The sequence below is a fragment of the Ailuropoda melanoleuca genome, chromosome 1, assembly GCF_002007445.2.
Source record: "Ailuropoda melanoleuca isolate Jingjing chromosome 1, ASM200744v2, whole genome shotgun sequence".
Lineage (NCBI taxonomy): Eukaryota > Metazoa > Chordata > Mammalia > Carnivora > Ursidae > Ailuropoda > Ailuropoda melanoleuca.
The window spans coordinates 68,190,791-68,211,574 of record NC_048218.1 but is presented as its reverse complement, the minus strand read 5'-3'; the positions used below and the strand labels follow the sequence as shown (position 1 = coordinate 68,211,574).

Genomic DNA, 20,784 nt, shown 5'->3' with positions numbered 1-20,784 from the left:
GATACTATGTAACTTATGCTGGTGAAGGGTGAAGTGTGTGTTCCCATGCAAATTTTAATTATGCATGTGCCGAAAGAAATATTTAATGAGAATGTTCAAACAGAGTGTTGATTTTATTATATATCCTGGTTTTTAATTTGTAGGTCAGAAGCTAGTAGAGTGGCACCAGTTAGATGTGTCTTCTTTCTTGGATCAAGTGACAGGATTTCTGGGTGAACATGGACAACTGGATGGACTTTCTAGCAGTCCCCCCAAAAAATGTGCCCGTTCAGTAAGTATGACTGAGAAGTGGTGATGGGCAGTTAAGTGTAATTGTATATAAATGTGTAAAATGTTTTGAGTAATGTGATGATATAAGTTCTGGACAGTTACAGTTTGTAGCTGCACAGCATCTTAGACACCCTCTTTACATTTGGATAATTTCCCACATAAGGGTTCAGTCTTCTCAGTGAAATTACAAGATTCATATCCCCAGTCTCCCTTGCAGTTAGGGTATAGGCATGTGACCTGAGACTTGGATTTAGAAGTAAACAATGTGAGTGTGTAGCAGTGGAGAGGATGACTGCTGTGGGAAGCCCAGTGACAGAGGAATCCACTTCTTCAGGGGCAGCACTGCCAGGACTTTTGGTATCCAAGTCTCAGCAGCAGTGGAAATGGTATTTTTCCTAGACAGCTCTCATGATGGTATAGCTGGGCATTATTACTGGTTATATAGCTTTGGGGCTTGGCTCTGCGGCCCACACAGAGATTATTTCTATAATATGCTTTTATGAGGCAGACCTGTTTGATAATTGGAATCAAGATTAGTGTCATGTAAGAGAGCTTCAAAGATAGAGCAATCTCATGTTGGTTGTAGGTGCTATTTGGGTTTTGATGGCAGTGAGAATAAAATTAGTTTCAGAGGATATGACTTTAGCAGTCCGTATCATGCAGTTGTGAAACAGTTCCTTAAGTTTTCACCTAGAATAAAGTACTCACAGGCACAAAATGCTATGGGTGCTTGCCAAGGAGTGGTACAGAATTCTTTTTTCCCCCCTTACAGAAGTTTTATTTAGGCAGACATAGTACTGCAGAACTAAAACATTGTTTCATCTTTATCTATAGACACAGTATTTTGGGAGTTTTTTGTTTCGTTTTGTGTTTTGTTTTTGGTTTTTGTTTTTTAGTTTTTGGTTTTTTCTTTTTTGGTTTGCTTTTCTCATTAGAGAAGTTTTACTTAAGTAGAATTCTTTTCTTTTAAGGCATAAAAAACCCAGAGATAATATAAGAGAGTTTCTTATCCTTTGTAGTCATAAGGCTGATATTTTCAAAAAGCAGAGCCTGGGCTTGTGAGTTGCTGAATTACAGCAACATTAATTGAGTTTACAACTTCACCAGGTCTCTTACAAAAGTAAGGCTTTTAGTGGGAGAGTGGGACCATAACATTGGACAAATACATAGGGGTCATTGGGGTAACTAGTACCTCAGACCCCACTTCTGATACTAAATTCTCTGAATATTACAAATATTGATCAACTGTGTGTGCAAGAGAAACACCAGCAAATAATGCCTTAAACAAGGAAGACATCTATTTTCTCAACAAGAAGCTGACATAGGTAGTCTAGGATGTGACTCTTGTGGATGTCATCAATGAACCAGGTTCCTCCTCTTCCCCCCACCCCCTCCTTTATCCTTAGTATTGGCTTTTTGTTCTCATGTTCACAGTATAGATGCTGTGCTCCCAGGCATTATATCCGAGCACGGACAAGGAAGAAGGGGGTAAAACCTCTGCACAAAAGTAAACAGCTATAGATAAGAATTCTGCTTACTTTAGCTGGACACATTTCCTTGCACAAACACAACCTAGGTGTTCTGTTAAGGAGGCAAAGAAGACTGAATGTGAGATAGGAAACTAGTAGTATCCATCATAGTGTCGTCCTTTAAAATCAACCTACATGGTACACAGTGTTATTATCTGTAGTCGGTCCAAGCCATTGCATGTCATATGGGCACATCTGTTTGCTTTTTTGTATGTGATAAGTTAGCCTTAAGTTTATTTTATTTAAAAAAAGTTATAGGGGCACCTGGGTGGCTCAGTCTTGGTTTCAGTTCAGGTCGTGATCTTGGGAACATGAGATCGAGCCCAGTGTCAGGCATCATGCTCATCACAGAGTCTGCTTGGGATTCTTTCCCCCTCCTTTTTTCCTCTCCTTGCCCCCCCTACCCCTGTGTGTTACTCGTGCTCTCTCTCTCTCTCTCTAAAATAAAATAGATAAAATCTTTTTTTAAAAAAGTTACAGCTTTATGAAACATAGTTAATGTGCAATAAATAGCATGTTTAACATTTACAAGTTACAGTTTTTGATATGAGTATCTTTTCATGTGCTTTTATGCTTTCTCTCTTTTGGTAAAGTGTTTACTCAGATCTCCGGCTCATTTTTTTATTGAGTTGTATGTCTCTTACTGGGTTGTAAGTGTTCCTTAGATATATAAGCCTTTGTTGGGCATATGGTCTGCATATATTTTCTCCTAGTCTGTTGCTTACTTACTCATTTCATAGCAGTCTTTTGAAGAGCAAATTTTAAAATTTTCATGAAATCCAGTTCATAAACTTTTCTTTTATACTTTGTGCTTTTTGTCTCTTATCTAAGAAGTCTTAGCCTAACCCAAGATTTTATCCCATGTTTTTTATATTTTAGTTCTTAAGTTGGTGATCCATTTTGAATTAATTTTTGTATATGGTGTCAGGATAGAGTCGACTTGGGGTTTTTTGTTTGTCTGCATATGGCTGTACACTTATTCTGGCACCTTTTGTTAAAAAACACTATCCTTTACCCCATTGAATTGCCCTTTGCACCTTTGTCAAAAAATGATCATATATATGTGTAGGTTTATGGGCTCTTTTCGAATGATATGTCTTTCTTTACACAATTATATTCTGTCTTAATGATTACTGTAGTTTTATAAGTCTTGAAATTGCATGGTATAAATTCTTCAACTTTGTTCTTTATAGTTTGTCTTGTTATTTCAGGTCCTTTGTGTTTCCACACAAGGTTTTGGTTTTTTTTTAATTTTTAAAATTTTTTTATTTTTAACATGGGAAGGATTTACGGCAGAGATATCCACATAAGCTTTACTTATTTGTTTATTTACTTATTTTTAAGTTTATTTATTTTAGCAATCTCCACACCCAATGGGGGCTCAAACTCACAGCCCTGAGAGTAAGAGTGGCATGCTTTTCTGACAAAGTGCCCCAAAATCCATGTAAGTTTTAGAATCAGTTAATCACTTTCCACAAGGAAAGCTGCTCGTATTTTGATTGGATTTGCATTGGCTTTATGGATCATTTTGGGGAAAATTAACATCCTAACAATATTGAGTATTCAAATCTATGATCTCTCTATTTATTTGTCTTAAATTTCTTCTGAGCAATGTTTCACAGTTTTTGTATATTGCCTTTGTAGCCTACAGCCTTCCTAAATTTTCTTATTAGTTCTAGTAGCTTTTTTGTAGATGGTTGTGTTTTCAGCATATAAAGACTTACTTTATTTCCTCCTTTCCAGTCTCTATACCTTTTTCTTACGTAGGACCTCCAGTACAAAGTTAAATAGAGGTTGTGAGATTAGACATCCTTGACTTGCTTCTGGTGGTAGGATGAAAGTATTCACTCTCTTCATCATTAACTTTGATGTTAGCTATGTTTCTTATAGTTTATCAGGTTGAGGGAAGTTTCCTTCTGTTCTTAGTTTGCTGAGTTTTTATCATGAGGGGATTTTGTCAGAAGATTTGTTACGTCTGTTCAGATGAACATTGGTTTTCTTTTTTATTGAATTCTATTGGTTAGCTTTTTAATGTTAAACCAGCCTTGCATTCCTGGGCTAAAACTTACTTGGTTATCAGTGCATTACTTTTTCATGTATTGTTGGGTTTGATTTGCTAAAATTTTGTCACGAATTCTTAGGTCTGTGTTTTTGACGGATATTGGTTTGTAGTTTCTTTGTCTTTTGTTTTGTCTTCCTTGTAATGTCTTTGATTAGTTTTGGTATAAGGTTAATGCTGGCCTCACAGTGAATTGGGAAGTGTTTCTATCACTTCTGTTTTCAGGAAGAGTTTATGTAAATTGATATTGTTTCTTTTTTTTTTTTTTAAGATTTTATTTATTAGAGAGAGAGTGAGAGAAAGTGAGCACGAGCAGAGGGAAAGGGTAGAAGGAGAAGCAGACTCTCCACTGAGCAGGGAGCCCAGTGTGGGGCTCAGTCCCAGGACCCTGGGATCATGACCTGAGTTGAAGGCAGAGGCTTAACCGACTGAGCCACCCAGATGCCCTAAAATTGATATTATTTCTTCCTTAATGTTTGATGACATTTATCAGTGAAGCCATCTGGACCTAGAGCTTTGTGGGAAGTGTTAAACTACAGATTCAATTTAATTAATGGATAAAGGACTACTCAAGTATCTATTTCTTCTTCTTTTTTTTAAATAATAGTTTGGGGGCGCCTGGGTGGCACAGCGGTTAAGCGTCTGCCTTCGGCTCAGGGCGTGATCCCGGCATTATGGGATCGGAGCCCCACATCACTCCTCTGCTGGGAGCCTGCTTCTTCCTCTCCCACTCCCCTGCTTGTGTTCCCTCTCTCACTGGCTGTCTCTATCTCTGTCAATAAATAAATAAAATCTAAAAAATAAATAAATAAATAAATAATAGTTTGATTACTACACAAAGTTGGTAGGATACAATAATTTGCTATAAAATATTTACCTTAGTAATCCTATTAATCCTATTATTGGTTATTGGTGGCTTCTTTTTTTTCCTGACAATCTGGCTAGAGGCTTATCAGGTTTATTGATTTTAAACAACCAGCTTTTGGTTGTAATGATTTTTCTTCTGTTTTCTAGGTCATTGATTTCTGTCCTTTCTCTTTTTCTTTCTGTGTAGTTTGGGTTTAATTTAATTTTCTTTTCCTGTGTGGGTACTTTTTTATTTAAGATGGAAACTTAGTCATTAATTTCAGACTTTTCTATTACATGTGTTGAGTTCTATAATTTCTCCGTAAGTGCTTCCTTAGCACTTCCATACCATGTTTTTTTCTAGCTGCAAGGGAAACTGATAATTGGAATTTTTTGGCTGGACATGTTTTCTTTTATAGACATGATTAGGATTCTGTAAGTAAGAAATCAGAGGAAAATGGATATTGGATAGGAAGCCAGTAGTGTGTGCTACAGAGACAGTCTTTAAAATGAAGCTACATGCTGTACAATGTCATTATTGTAAACCTACAGTCCACCTAAAAGCCATTGCAGGTCATGTGGGCATTTTATTTGCCTTTTCTGGTGGTAGATAATCTTAAGTTTATTTAACATTTTTTTCTTAAATTTTTTGCTTTATGATTAGCAGATAGTAAAAGTCAAAATGAGGTTCCTTTAGTTTTTTATTAGCGACCCGTACATTTTTACCTTTTTATTGTGGAAAATTATCAGCATATTCACAAGTAGAAGGAATTTAGTGAACCTCTATGTATCCATTAACTAATTTCAGTAATCATTGCACATGGCCAATCTTGTTTCATTTATATCCCATCCTAGTCACATTATTTTGAAACAAGTCTCAGAATTCATTTTTTCATTCATTAATACTTCGGCATGTATCTTTAAAACATAAAGACTCTTGGGGAGCCTGGGTGGCTCAGTCGGTTAAGCGTCTGCCTTTGGCTTAGGTTGTGGTCTTGGGGTCCTGGTATGGATCCCCGTGTCAGGCTCCCTGCTCAATGGGGAGTCTGCTTCTCCCTTTCCCTCTGCCTGCCACTCCCCCTGCTTGTGATTTTTCTCTGTCTTCTCTCTCAAATAAATGAATAAAATCTTTAAAAAAAAAAGATATTCTTTATTTTTTTAAACCACAATCACATTACCAGTAACACACCCTTTAAAAATTAACAGCAGTTCCTTGATATCATGAGATGTCTAGTGTTCAACTTTTGATTACCTTACAAAAAATTTTTTTTAATAATTTGAGTTAGGATCAAAATAAGTTCCACTCAGATAACCCATATTTTGTGACTCCAATCAGTTTAGTGATATTTGTGACAGAGCTTTACCTGGGAGGAAAGCTGTTGAAATTGCATTTCTCATGATCACAACGAAACCCTTCATCATAATTAAGCTTGGGAAAACATAGTTGTTGGTTTTTCCTGTTCATTATATGCTGTTTTGTTTGGGTTCTAATGTTAGAGATCTGTTAGGTTTTTTGCAAAATGATTACTGAGTTTATTGATATCCTTCTCTGTGTCAGAACAGTGCTAGTTGAAGAATATAGTGATAAGCAAGGTAGACATCCTTTTCTGTGTTATTTTTTTTTTAAGATTTTATTTATTTATTTGACAAAGAGAGACAGCCAGCGAGAGGGAGAACACAAGCAGGGGGAGTGGGAGAGGAAGAAGCAGGCTCCCAGCAGAGGAGCCCGATGTGGGGCTCGATCCCAGAACGCCGGGATCACGCCCTGAGCCGAAGGCAGACGCTTAACGACTGCGCCATCCAGGCGCCCCTGTGTTGAGTCATTTTTAAAAACTAGTGTTTTGGCTTTATATTTAAAAGGTTAATTCTTTTATTTTTCTGGGCTGGGAATAAACTGTTTTCTTGATTCTGTTCATTTTTATATAAAGGAAACCTGTGCTTGCAACACCATTATACCAGGTGGTAAGATGGTTATTTTTGTTTTTAAAATACACATTCCAGCTTGGCCATGTAAGACAAAGTTGTTGCACTCAAATAGCTTAAAATTTAGTAAAGCGATATATTCAGCAGAAAATAATATTGGCAAGCTGACTGTTACATTTCTTTTCTTTTTCTAGATTTTATTTATTTGAGAGAGGGAGAGAGGACAAGCAGGGAAAGGGAGAAGCAGGCTCTCTGCTGAGCAGGGAGCCCAGTGTGGGGCTCAGTCACAGGACCCTGGGATCATGTCCTGAGCCAAAGGCAGATGCTTAACTGACTGAGCCAACCAGGCACCTTGACTATTAAGTTTCTTATGTTCTGTTTGACTTTATCTGTTTTTTTGGTTTAACTGTTTTCTTTTTCTTTCCGCCCATGTTTTATGACTGCATCTCGCAGGAGAGCCTTATAGATGCAAGTGAAGACAGCCAGTTAGAAGCTGCCATCAGAGCCTCCTTGCAAGAGACACACTTTGATTCAACACAGACAAAACAGGATAGCCGCTCAGATGAAGAATCTGAATCTGAACTTTTTTCTGGCAGTGAGGAGTTCATATCCGTTTGTGGCTCTGATGAAGAAGAGGAGATAGAGAATCTTGCCAAGTCCAGGAAATCTCCCCACAAAGATTTGGGGCATAGAAAAGAGGAGAATAGAAGGCCGCTGACTGAACCCCCAGCCAGAACTGAGCCTGGAACAGCCACAAACCACCAAGGATTGCCAGCTGTGGATTCAGAAATATCGGAGATGTCACCTGAAAAATCAGATGGAATAGTGGAGGGCATAGATGTAAATGGTGAGTTACATTCTAGACCTGCTTTACTTAAAACTTGAATGTTACTGAAGGGTTTTATTTATTTGTTTAAGTTAGTCTTCTGTCTTAAGTTCTTTTTCTTCTTATTTTTTTAACCCTTCCTTTAGGACCAAAAGCACAGCTGATGTTGCGGTATCCAGATGGAAAAAGGGAACAGATCACTCTTCCAGAGCAAGCTAAACTGTTGGTAAGTATATCTAATTGGAGGTGTTTACTAGAAGCAGAGAAACTAATTAATTGGCATAATTGGCTTTATGATTCTCTGAAATTGATGGTATTCAGTCTGGCCTCTAACTGGAAACTTAACTGTGACGAATCTTTGGATTACTTTGTTCCCTTCTCAAGTTATCTTAGGCAAGTCACAGAGGGTTTGTCCAGTCAAGATTTTCTATTCCACGGCTGCATGGGATAGAAACCCAACTGAAATTATTACCTGGAAAAAGGGAGCAGGGTTATTTGAAGATTCTACTGAGGCTCCTGGGTGTCCTGGTAGCTGAACCTGCAAAGTGGTTAAGAACCAAAATTGTTTTTCTGTGTGTTTCTTTCATGGGGCCTGTTTTGTTTCCCTTTTGCGATTTTCTGCTTCACAGCATTCTTCTTTCTATATAGTGGTGGGTTTTGTTGGCCTCTCATCTTGTACATGGTTCATCTTAGTGATGCTGAGGGCTTTTTTGTCTAAAGTCCACAGCTAATGGGCCTTCCCTCTGTTTCTGACTCCTGGAAAAGAGAATGGGTCTGACTAGCTTAGGTTAGCCTATGAGTGAATCGCCCTTGGGTCAGGTATTCATACCTAGCCACTTGCTGTGGCTGGAGATAATTAATCTGATTCTTCAAGACTGTATGACTGAAGTGCAAGAAGGTTCTGGTTGCCAGTGCTGATACCCAGAACTGTCTTCCTGGTCTAGTATTTGGATGGGAATAGGAGATGAGATCATGGCTAGAGCAAAGCATAGATCACTTCTTTGGGAAGTTTGGTTGTGAAGCTAGAGGGAGAGCATAGGCAATAATCAGAGGGGAAAAATGATTGAAGGAGAGACTGAGCATGTTTAAGTCTGATAGGAAGCATCTGTAGAGAGTGAGATATTGAAGATACCTACAAAAGGGGATATCGTAGTGGCACGGTTTCTGAGAAGGCAAGAAGGGATTCAGCGCACAGGTGACATGAATGTCTGTAGGTGGACTGAAGGATGTATCTTTGATAAAAGGGAAAAAATTGGTAAAATGTTTAAAAAGAGGACAGTAACTTTACAAATAGAAATTGAGTTTATGTTTATTTGGGAGACAAACATAATCCTGTATATTTCAGTATCACTTACTGGCCCTAAACTATTGGATACAGATTTATTATCTCCCCTTCTAAAGAGTTACATTGGCCCTTCCACAAGGGTAAGCTTTGGTTATGTGAAAGAATAACTTAAACTTGGGACGCTTGGGTGGCTCAGTAGATTAAGCATCTGCCTTCAGCTCAAGTCGTGATCCAGGGTCTTGGGATTGAGTTCTGCATTGGGCTTCCTGCTCAGCAGGGAGTCTGCTTCTCTCTCTGCCCCTACCCCAGCTTGTGCTGTTTCTCTCGCTCTCTCAAATAAATAAATACAATCTTTAAAAAAAAAAAAAAATTTAGGGGCGCCTGGGTGGCACAGCAGTTTNTTTTTAAATTTATATCTTATATGATAGAAAGGAATGTAAGATATTTAATTCTTTAATATATTCTTTCTTTTTATTTCTACCTAACAGCTCTGTCTTTCTCTTATTTTTCATAGGCTTTGGTGAAGCACGTCCAGTCTAAAGGGTATCCAAATGAACGTTTTGAACTTCTCACCAACTTCCCTCGAAGGAAACTCTCTCATCTGGACTATGACATTACATTACAGGAGGCAGGCCTTTGTCCTCAAGAGACTGTCTTTGTACAGGAAAGAAATTAACATCATGGCCTGACCTCTCTCAGCTTACCCCTTTTTTCCCTTTCCTGTGAGATACCACGTCACTAAGTATGCATTTTGGCTCATAGGACCATAGAGCCAAAGTTGGGCAAGCAAGTCACCTGCCTTCTCTTTTATTTCTTGCTCTCTCCTATATTCAGTCTCTTTTCACCCTCCCCCAGCCTTTTCACTCCTCTTCTATTTTCTTCTTTTTCCTGCTATTCTTTCTTTCTTACCTAATCTGGTGACCAAATGGAAGTGTAAGGATTAGACCTTCTAGTACTGGCAGCAGGAAATGTGTGTTCCAATAAGTGGTCTCTTGCACGACACTTTTTTGGGATCAAATGATAATGTTACTCCTCAGACTTCTTTGGTAAAGGAATGGCTAGATTCAGAATAAGAACAACCTCCCTTTTTTGTAAGCCCCATTTTTGATAGGGAAAAGAAACTCTATAACACATGTTTTGTTTTGTTGTTCATGTAAGAAATATCACGTGACAAAATATCCAGGCTTCCATGTACATGGAAGAAGCATCCCTTATAATTATTGCTCATCATATTTAAAAATTTTCAACGGATTCCCATGTTCCCAGCTAGAATTATTTCCATGGTATGTGTTATTGGCAGAATGAGTGTTAAATGTCGGGTGAGTAGCATGGGGTGGGTTTCAATATCCTAGCCTAAAACAGCTTTCTTCATTATTACTTTATAAACTGTATTGATCCTGCTAGTCCTGAAACGGACATTTAGGGAGGCTGTTGTGGTGATTGGGTTAGGAAGGTGCTTGCTGTTTTTGCCAGTACAGCATATTAGTTCTTTTGGCCCTTCCATTGTTTGGGTCCACAAGTGATCTATGGGAAGGCAGCTGTTCAATAATCATGCAGTACAGTGGCTTATAGTTGTAACCACTATGGTTATTGATTGTCCTATGTGCTTTAAGGCATACTTATGTATGTCCCGGGGGAAAAGAAGAAGATGCAGCTGAGAGTTACTAACCATGTTCCTACGGTTAGAAAGAAGGATTCATTTTTTTTACCCCTGGTTGGAATAGTTTCTAAAAGGCTCTGGTGACCAAATGAGCTTAATTCCTCTACTGTTTTCTTACAAAAGGTATCAAAACTGAAAGCCTCTGTAAGGGGAAAACCTTTAAATTCAATTTATAAGACAACATTTAGTAAGGGAGGTGGAGAAGATTGTCAGCAATCTTCAGATGTTGTGGGGTTTTTCTGCCAACAGAAACCACATTGAAAATGTAGTTGGTGAAAGCTTGTTTCAGTATTATGTAGAAGAGGCCATCTTGAATCTATGTAATACTGTTTGACTTATCACCTTCACCGTATGCTCAATTCTTATTTTGAGCTTTAAATAGAGTCCTCTGAAGGGGTAGTAATGATTCTGGTGGCAAAATTAGAATTTTAACCTTGTTGCATTGAATGGGCCTGTTTTGTCAGTTGGGGATTTGGATCGATTGATTCTTCTACTTGAGGAACATAAATTGCTATTGCTCAGAGACCTTTAGGTTCCCATCTACTTTAAGGTCACTCTCTTGGCAACTAGGGGATTTAAAAAAAGATGCTCATGTGTTGCTACTACACAATTAGAGACTGTGGTTTCTAATGGTTGGATTTAGAGGGACCCTTCCTAAAGAATGAGTTATGTATCTCCTCAAGGAAATCATGGAAATTCTGTTTATTCTTCAGTGAGTCCTTTTGAATTAATGTTCTTACATTTTTTTCTAAGTCTGTGTAAGTGCTTATGTATAAGTATATAATTGTATAAATATTTATAAATATATTTATATAATTACAATTTCATTTATACCTTGAGTCAAAGTTCTCTCTTTAGATTGGTGACTGAGTAATACCATTTCGGTGTTTTTTCATAGGCTCTCGAGTAACTTAGCAGCTTCTGATTTATTGAGGAAACATGGTTTTCATGTTAATTCCTCAATTGTATCTCTGAACTTGGATAATATACTTGCTGTCTGAGGAATAGAGCTGTATACTAGCAAAGGTGCAGTAGAGGGTTAAAAAACTGTTGGTAGTAGACAAGGTCAGAAATCTAAAAATTCAGGGAGGCACAGGGTAAGAACTGAGGGTATGCCCAACTTTGGTGCTGTGATGGCACCTATCTCCATTCTCAGCAGAGTCACAGCTAAAGCCCAAATCTGTCAAAAATGTGAAGTCAAGAATTTTCCCTGTGGGACTCTTTTCATTCTTTTACTTACTAACTTCTCTTTATAAAACATATCTCAAGAACCTGAGACATGTTCATTAATGATAGGATGTAGTTCTACCTTTTTGATGAGGTCAGCCGTGGCATATCCATTTATGAGAAACCAAAGTGACTTTTTCAACTTGGATTACTGTGAGATGACCGAGTATATATAAAATGATTTAAGTAAGCATATATCAGAGACTTAGGGCATGAGATACTGATCCAACTTAGATACAACTGGTGTGTTTAGAGTACAAGATGTAGAGGATTTTATTTTATTTTGAGGCAGAAGTGTAATTATCCTGGGCTTGATAGGCCCATGAGGGAGGGATTATGGATTATACATGGGAAGAGTAAGTAAGGAGTGTTGCTTCGCTCATGAACTTAATTCATTAAAGGAGTACGCTTCCTCCAGTTTGTCTTTTTCCTCTGCAAATTCCTTTGCTCTGTGGAGGAGAGATTTTATTGAAAAGATTAAATGAGGCTAGTAAGATGAGTTAAAAATAGTTGTTCCTCGTAGGTATTGGAAACGGCTCGGAAGAAAAAGTGGGGAGGAAAAGGACAAGATAGAGTTTGAGAGTGACAAGAAACAAATACAGGGAGATGGAATGAAAACAAGTTGGGGGAAAAAGTGACAGGAAACACCTTTTGAATTTGGTTTAGAAAGGAACCAGAGGAGAGAGAACAGCCAAATGAGGGAAGAAAGGGGAACTAATTTTGAGTAACTAGCATGTGCTAGGCACTTTCTGTGCCTTTTCTCCTTTAATCTTCTAAGAGCTCTACAAAATGTATATTTTATATTCTCCCTATTTTGTAGCTAGGACAAAATTGAAGTTTAGAGAACCTGGTCAGGATATCACAGCTAGTAATTGGCAAAATCAAAATTGGCATCCAGAGTCCATGCTTTTTTCACTCCCTTGCTGTTGTCTCTTACAACAGGGGAATCAGTTTACCTAAAAGGTTATCTTCCTGTTGTTTGGCTCTGTAAATTACCATTTGGTTTTATTTCCTTAAAGCTTGTGGGATTTGCACTATGCCTATAAATTCTTATTTACACCACTGTTTTGAGGGACTGATTATTGCTTTTTAAAAAAATGATGCACTGATAAAAATGTGAAAGGAAAATATGTGGCATTATTTGCCAAGAATAAATGGAAAGGATAAAAAATATTTTTATCTTTTTTTAAACCATTTTTGGGAAAAGATATAGTTATCTTTTCTTTGTCCCATCCATACCAGATTATTGAACTCTCTCTGTGTATGTTTTTAAATCTCCTGTAACATTTTACTTCCTTGACTCTAGAAAGTCAACAAGTATTTATTGAGTCCTTAATCAAAGTTGGAAATATCTTGAGGTCTAACACCTGGTTTCTTCTGTTTTATCCAGTTGGAAAGCTACACTACACATGAGATAATTGAAGAACATGTAAGTGCTTACCTTTCTGGTGCTGAACTGTAATTACAATAAAAGTTTAGAAAGGGGAAAGGCTTGTGTAGGTTTTCTTAGGAAAGTCCACAAAAAAAATAAAACCGAAAAGTGGCAAACACTGTAGCTCAAAGTTTTTGACTCACCATATTCATTCTTTAGTTCCACCTTTTGTAGCTACTAGATTCAGGGCATGACGTTTATCTGTAAGGTACACCCAGCTTCCAAGTAGGAAAGGATTATTGATCCTAGGACTACAAAGATTTTAGCTAGCAAGAATCTCACTTGGACACTTAGGAAAATACCAGAGGGAGCCACTAGCAATTGGAAAGTGAAGGAAAGATTTGATTTCTCTCCCCAGGTACAAATGAGATGTATAAAGGGGGCACTGTTTGTAGGCATAAGTGCACTTGGGTAACAGCTCTGCTACTAGGAGAATTGGACTAGATCAATAGTTCTCAGTCTTTTCAAAAGTGAAAGGACTTAAAATATTAAAATTTGGCAAGAGTGGGGAATTGCGGGGTTAAGTATTAATAACATTAAGTCCATAGATGAAGGAAATGTAAATGTGCATATGGAATTGCAGACCCTTTGCAAAAACTCTAGGAACCCACAGATTGTAGACCACCGAATTAGATTATCTTTGAAGTCCTTTCCACTCTAAAATTTTATGCTTCTTATTTCTCCTCTTTATATTATCCCTAGGCTAATTAAAAAGGTTTTTTTGTTAATCAGTTCCTTTGCTTTTTTTCTGTGTCCAGGTTTCATTTGCCCAGTAACTTAATCTAACCTCACTGTGATGACTAGAATCTCCAAAAAGGAGAGTATTGTTCTAGATCTAGTAATGATCTTTTAAACACAATTCATTAATTTAAAAAACTTCACGCTGTGTTTCTAATCAGTGTTAAGTATGACTAAAATGTAATTAATGAGAACCAATATTTCATTGACACCAGAGTTAAATTTTATTTTACGTTTGTGCTTAAACAAAGCACTTTACTGGCTGAGCAGTTGTTAGGAAATTGATTTGTGTAAGTTGTAGAATTCACACTTGGTTTTGGCAGAAACAACTTTTTCAAGATTTAATTAGGCTGGCTTTCAAATATGTTTCTTATAGAGCGTATCTCCATTATGTCATTCATATTCTCTCTCTCTCGTCCTCTTTCACTTAACTACTCAATAGTAAATCATAGGATGCAGGTCGATGAATAAGTGATGGCTTGTGTAAAACTAAATGAGAGTAGGAAGAACCAACCCTACTGATGAACATGGCAGTTTTCCAATATTACAAGCCTTGATGAAAAGGCTAAAGACAGCTTTGTCCTATGAATATTCAACTTCATTGATTTGCCTTGCATAGCATATCAATTACTGTCTTGACTTGAAACTTAGTGTTGCATTGTACACAGTTTAGAGTAGTGGCAAGAAGTTTTTTCGTACAAAAAATAACAATACCAAGGCACTATCTTGATTTCTCCTTTCTATAGAAATTTAGTGTTTCACTGATGGTTATTTTGGTCTTTGACTCACCTGTGTGTCAACACTGCTAGAGAGACAGCTTAGAATCAAGAATATTTTTTGATAAAGATTATGATGACCTTGATAGTTTTCCCATGAAGTGAATTTGTGATTAAATTATTGGATGTGATAATGAGATCATTAATTCGAAAATCTTTTCATCCTGCCTTCTCTTTTACTTTGCCATTCTCTATTCTCGATTTTTTGGACATCCATTCACTGAAAATTAGTCAGGGTTTTTAATGAAATAAGCTTGTTTAAGAAATTCCATTTCTAAGTTTGAATATGTAACATTTTAAAATTTTTTCATGGGTTTAAATATAAGGGAACAACTTGAAGCAACATTTTTATAGCTCATTTTCTCTCTTTACCTAAAAATTCTCTTATTCTAAATATAGAACAGCTAGCACCATGATACCCCTCCCCTTTCTTTGACCTACAGAATGCTGTTGTACTGCTTAAAATCTCAGTCATTCTCATAAACATGATAATCTTTGGTTCAACCCTTTCTTTGCCATATGATCTCCAAGTAGAGTTGGGCAATGCAGTATGACTACTTCAATAAAATGATTTAGCATTTCTGAAGAGTATTTTCCAGAGATGGCCAGATTTACTTGGATTAGAGATACAAATACCAATGGTAGTATTTTGCCCAAGAACAATCCCACATTAATCTCTAAATATGGGAAGTTGCTTTGTACTTAATTCTGTGCCCACAAACAGCAAATTTTTGTTGTTTGCTTATTGGTATTTCCTGTATGGAGATCAAAATGCCCTGAGATTTTATATCCCTTACAACTTAAGTTTTCAAATAGGAAGAATAGTCAATCTACATGGGACTGAACATAAGAAAAATTTTATCTGTATCAAAACAAGTTAATCTAACTGGGCTTACCATGAATCCTTCATTTATAAGATGTGGTAAATAAATAAAATGGGAAGCATTTCAAATCATTGGATAAATGACCTAGAATTATTCTCCTTTAATTAAAATCTTTTTATTTGCTTTTTTCATAGACTCAGTGTGAGCATCTTAACTAATAAGGGAGAGATTCTTAATCTGGAGCTATTCCCTGCCATCCTGCTTTTTTTTCCTTTTGTCAAGCTTGCTGGCTTTAGAAGAGTACACATCACCAGGTTCTATTTCAATTTAATGACATTGGAATGCTGATGCTCAGTTGGGTATCTTAATGTTTTCAACAGAATGGTTTGATAGTGTGTTTTTCTCAGTTATCTGTGTTCTTAATAATGGAAAATATCAATAAATTGGATGGTGTGATTCAAAATATTAAATAGGTTTTTTACCCTAATTATATGTTCATTTTTTAATAATAATTTTTAATGATTTATTGACCTGTAAGTTAAACTTCACATGAAGTTAACATTGCCACCAGAAAAATCCCCTTTTACCTGCTAATTAGAATGAAAGTACTATGTGACCTCCACTTTTCAGTTAATGAGTGTAGCAGACTTGTACTAGGGACTGTTTATCTTACCCATCTGGGGACTTGGGCCTTGTTACTTTCTAATGTTCGTCCCTTCAGTTTTGGAAAGGCTATTTAAAACTCTTGCTGGGAAACAGACAGTAAAGCTATGATATAATCCTCTAGTCTTAGATATAGAGAAATGAGTACCAGTTGATACTAACATGATACTTAGATTTGAGGGGCTTTCATCCAAGCTTTGGCATGAGTCTGTTAAGATACTATTTTTTCACTCCTTTAAAAAACCTTTTCTAGAACGGTTTTCCTTTAGATTGTTAACAACTTCTAATCATCTGGTGTCTTTTTTCTTTTTTTTTTTTTGACCCTTTAAGAAAAGTCCTTTTTTGAGTAGGTATTGATTGTTCATGGATACTCTCAGGAGTGTTTGTAGGCTCGGCGCATGCTTTGTATGAGTTCCGTTTAAATAATGCGTTTTGAATCATCTGGGATGTCCCAATTCTGGCATGTCCTCATTACTTGTGTTTTTTAAACATTTTTCGTGTCATTTTTCAAACCTCACTTCCCATCTTATTCAGAGAGGTTAATCAAGGAATGAAATTTGTTTGGGGAATAGGGATGGGGGTGGGTTGGGGACTCGAGTGAAGTCAGCTTGGGGTGTTTGCTTTAAAGTGTTTCTCAAGCAGTTCCTAACAGTATTTAGAGATTCCCTGGGAATCCTCTTCTGGACAAAGTGGCAGTCTTAGTGAGATTTGCATTTTTAATGCAGGACGGGCTCGAAATTTAATCTGTAGTGACTTTGTTATTGAATCCAAGAAGATAATGGACAGAGACAGTGCTCCTGTTGTAGTGTTTCTGGCAAGTACTCCCTAAAATGCACATATCGTTCTCAGTTTTCTGGGCTTTTAATCCCATGGTGCTAGGAGATATTTGTTTCTGCAGTTCTTCTCCAAAGTGGGAAGAAGGGTTTGGGACCAGGGAGCAAGGGGCAACTGGATCATCCACTAAATTTTTTTGTTCACAATACACTAGAGACCCTCCTCTATATCTAGTAAGTGATAATTAAGGTGCTAGGGAAGCCTTAAATTTGAAGACTCATGGAGGTGGTAGAAAATCTGAACTTGGAGGAGGAGAAGAGCATGCCATTAGACAAAGCAGAGCTGTAACTGCTGGCTAAGACTCAGTGGAACTTCCACTTGCTCTAAAACCAGGGAAATCTTCGATAACTGGGTGTGATCTATCTATAGATACACATACTCTGTAGGTAAATATTTCTAAAAAGAGGGTCTTTCAGTTGGTGATCCTCTGGTTTTGGCTGTACCAAATTGTGAATATTCTTGCTGTGTTGTACCCAGTTGCTTTATATTGGTACTGCAACTTGAATGGGGGGTGGGAGGGGCTCTTGGGGTGGGGGAGGGAGGGGAGTGGGATAAGTCTTTTGAAGACATCAGCTCACTGTGCTGAGAGAGGGACCAAACTCAAGGAAACCTCTGATCTATAAATTCAACTGCTGCATTTTTTTATAAATACATGTAAATGTCCTGTTGTAATATTTGATCTTGGAAATAAAATCAAAAACTTTTCAGTATTAGTTTTTTTGGTATTGTTTTTGTGAGATAAGACTCCCTAGATACTATTTTAATTAATACAATTCAGGTTTCAAGAGCTTGCCCTCATATTCTTACGTTTAGGGCACTGAAGTATTTATTGACACAGGTTAATTCATAGTCAAATTAAGGGTAAAGTTTGCTAGCTTCTCTGCTAGTAGTATGTTGAACATTGATGGTAATTGCTTTATAAATGTTGGTCACGTCATGAAATCATTGGGGTGAGTTGGCTTTTTAAGAAAGTAGGATTCTATAACTGTCACATTTGGGCAATTCCAGCATATAGTCTTTCAGACCAGGAATAATGACTAAGGACCCAACTGAAACAAGTGAAGGAAAAAAGGAATTTTTTTTTTAAAGATTTTATTTATTTATTTGACAGAGATAGAGACAGCCAGCAAGAGAGGGAACACAAGTAGGGGGAGTGGGAGAGGAAGAAGCAGGCTCACAGCCGAGGAGCCTGATGTGGGACTCGATCCCATAACGCCGGGATCACGCCCTGAGCCGAAGGCAGACGCTTAACCGCTGTGCCACCAGGCGCCCCAGGAAAAAAGGAATTTTTAAATGAATGGGAGAAAAGCAAGGAGATATGATTATACCGTGTTGTAGAAATTGAGATCACTGCCCAGCTCACAGTGTTATTCCTCTTTCTCTTGTGGAAATATTCCTCATCCCCATGCTTCAGCAACATATTCTGATGGGACTTGGCCATCTTCTTCCAAGACCCTGTCTCCCTGGCCACATGGACGGACCAAGGGGTGGGCGTAAATACTAAACTGGGCTGAGAGAGTATCTTTCTCATTCCTCCAGCCACAGAACCTTAACTAGCCTCACTGTGTGCCAAATAATAGAAATAGAGTGATGAGCAAAACAAACACAGCCCTGTCCTCAGGGAACTTACCTTCAGTGAATACAAACAATAAACAAATGAAAAATATACTGATTTGATTCAAAGACAAAAAAAAAAAGAATTCTGCTTTATTTTTTTAAGATTTATTTATTTGTTAGAGTGGGGGGAGGAGGAGAGGGAGAGAGAGAGCCTTAAACAGACTCTGTGCTGAACATGGAGCCCAACATGGGGCTCCATCTCATGACCCTGAGATCACGACCTGAGCCGAAACCAAGAGTTGGACATTTAACTGACGGTGCCACCCAGGCACCCCAAGAATTCTGCTCTAAATAAGATGTTGGGGAGTTAACATTTAGGCTGAGACCTTGAAGGATGCAAAGAAGGTGGCCATGCTAAGAGGAGGAAAACTTCCAAGCAGAACAACTGCAGAGGCTGGGGAGCAGCAAAGTTTTTGATGGATTTGAGGTATTTAGAGAAGGCAGATGGGTCTGGCATGCAGTAAGCAAAGGGAGTGGCACAAAGTGAGTAAGAGCCAGATCATACAAGGCCTTATTAGGCCCTGGTAAGGAGCTCATATTGTGTTCCAAGCGTAATGAGAAGCCATTATTATGTGGACAGTGAATTGGAGGAGAGCAAGAGCAGAGACGGTTGCAATGATCAAACTGTAAAACAGAGATCACCTGGGCCAGAGAGTGACAGAGTAACTGGGAAGTAGTGTACAGAGTAGACATGCATTATGAAGATAGAACTGGAAAGACTTAAATGTGGGGGAGTGAAGGAAAGCAAAATCAAGAATGACTCATTTCTGGCTGTGGGTGAGTAGCAGTGTCATTACTGAGGTAGGAAGATGTGATCAGGCAGGTTTGGTGGAGAAGAAATTTTGGATGTGTTCATGGTGAAACTTCCAAGGGTAGGAGTAGTATAGGAAGTTGGACATGTAAGTGTGAAGCTTGGAGGAGAGGTAGACTGGAATTAGAGATTTGAAAAATCATCAGCATTATAGATGGAGTTTAGTCCCATGAGAAAGAATCAGGTCATCTAAGGAGAAAGTTAAAGGTCTGGAGATCACCAACAGAAAGAGGCCCAGTCAAAGACGTGCTGTCAGTGAGGGAGGGGAAACACCAGAGTGGGGGGTCAAGGGAGCCAAGAGCAAGAATTTCAAAAAGGAGCTAGTGGCCAGCTATGTCTAATTATGTCTTGGGGTCAAGTAAGAAGGACAGTGAAGTGTTTATTGGGTGCAAAAAGTCATTGGAGACAAAGAACAATCTCAGTGTGCTGTTGGAAACAGGAGGCTAATTGGAGTGGCTTGAGTTTGTAATATTTTTATACTAATAGAGAAAAAGCAATACTTCCTCTTCAATGGACTAGTATAAATGGCAATTCTTTCAACATCTCCTATCTTCCTTTTTTTGTCCCTCCAATTAAGGGAATATGCTCTCTTGTTTAGTCAGCTGTAAATTGAGGTTGGAGCCCACCCACAGGAAGCTGATAGTCTGTCACTCTTCTTTGGGGAACACTGGCCTGATGGTCATCATCTTTTCCCCTTCCCTTCTACCAGTGGAATGTTCTCAACTTCCTCTATTCCTTGCTCAAATCCCACCTCCAGACCCCAGAGCATCCCTCAGAATGGAACATCTGTCTTTCCTGTTCTCCTAAGCCTTTCAGTCTTGGTTTATGGTATTAGGCAAATTCTTTTCCCACCCAAGCCCCATTCTTAATTTGTGCCCTTCCTAGACTCCCATTTGCTTCTCCCTAAAGATATCACCACCAAAGTGATAACTAGTAGCTGTCTCCAGGGGAGCCAAGTTTTTTTGTCTTTGTTTGTTTTTTAAGTAAGTTCCACACCCAGCATAGAACCCAACATGGCACTTGAACTCACAACCCTGAAATCAAGACCTGAACTGAGATTAAGAGACGCCTAACCGACTGAGCCACCCAGGTGCCCCCAGTGGAGCCAGATTCTAAGATTATTGACACATCTGTAAAAAGGTAATGCTGTAGTTCTGTCACGGCATTCATCAGGCCTCTGTTACCATAGAGGTTTACCACAGGGACGTGAGGAACTTGAACTAAAGCTGGCCTTATTTAGTAAAACTGCTTATTGCAAGTATATAATTTCTGAAAGAAGCATCTTGTGTGTAAGGCTAACCATTGAATTAATTGTCACACATTTACCCTAAGGAACAAAGACCTACAGCTGCTATCACAAGCCCCAAAGAAGTTTGGTCCTTTAAGGGGTTAAAGCCCAGTTCCCGCACTTCCCTTTGCCCCACAAGCACCATTTTAATGATATCGATATGATAGTGTCTGCTG

General features: G+C 38.1%; 1 protein-coding gene across 1 annotated transcript in view; it reads left to right on the top strand.

The window, feature by feature from the left end:
- The window catches only part of UBXN7 (UBX domain protein 7), a 62,586-nt gene extending 46,201 nt beyond the window's left edge, over window positions 1–16,385 (top strand). The window contains exons 10-13 of the mRNA XM_011221742.3: window positions 144–271; window positions 7,081–7,474; window positions 7,600–7,679; window positions 9,253–16,385. Coding sequence (XP_011220044.3) covers window positions 144–271; window positions 7,081–7,474; window positions 7,600–7,679; window positions 9,253–9,414 — 764 coding nt within the window. The 3' untranslated portion in view covers window positions 9,415–16,385. The remainder of the gene's footprint in view (window positions 1–143; window positions 272–7,080; window positions 7,475–7,599; window positions 7,680–9,252) is intronic.
- Window positions 16,386–20,784: the final 4,399 nt, after the last annotated feature.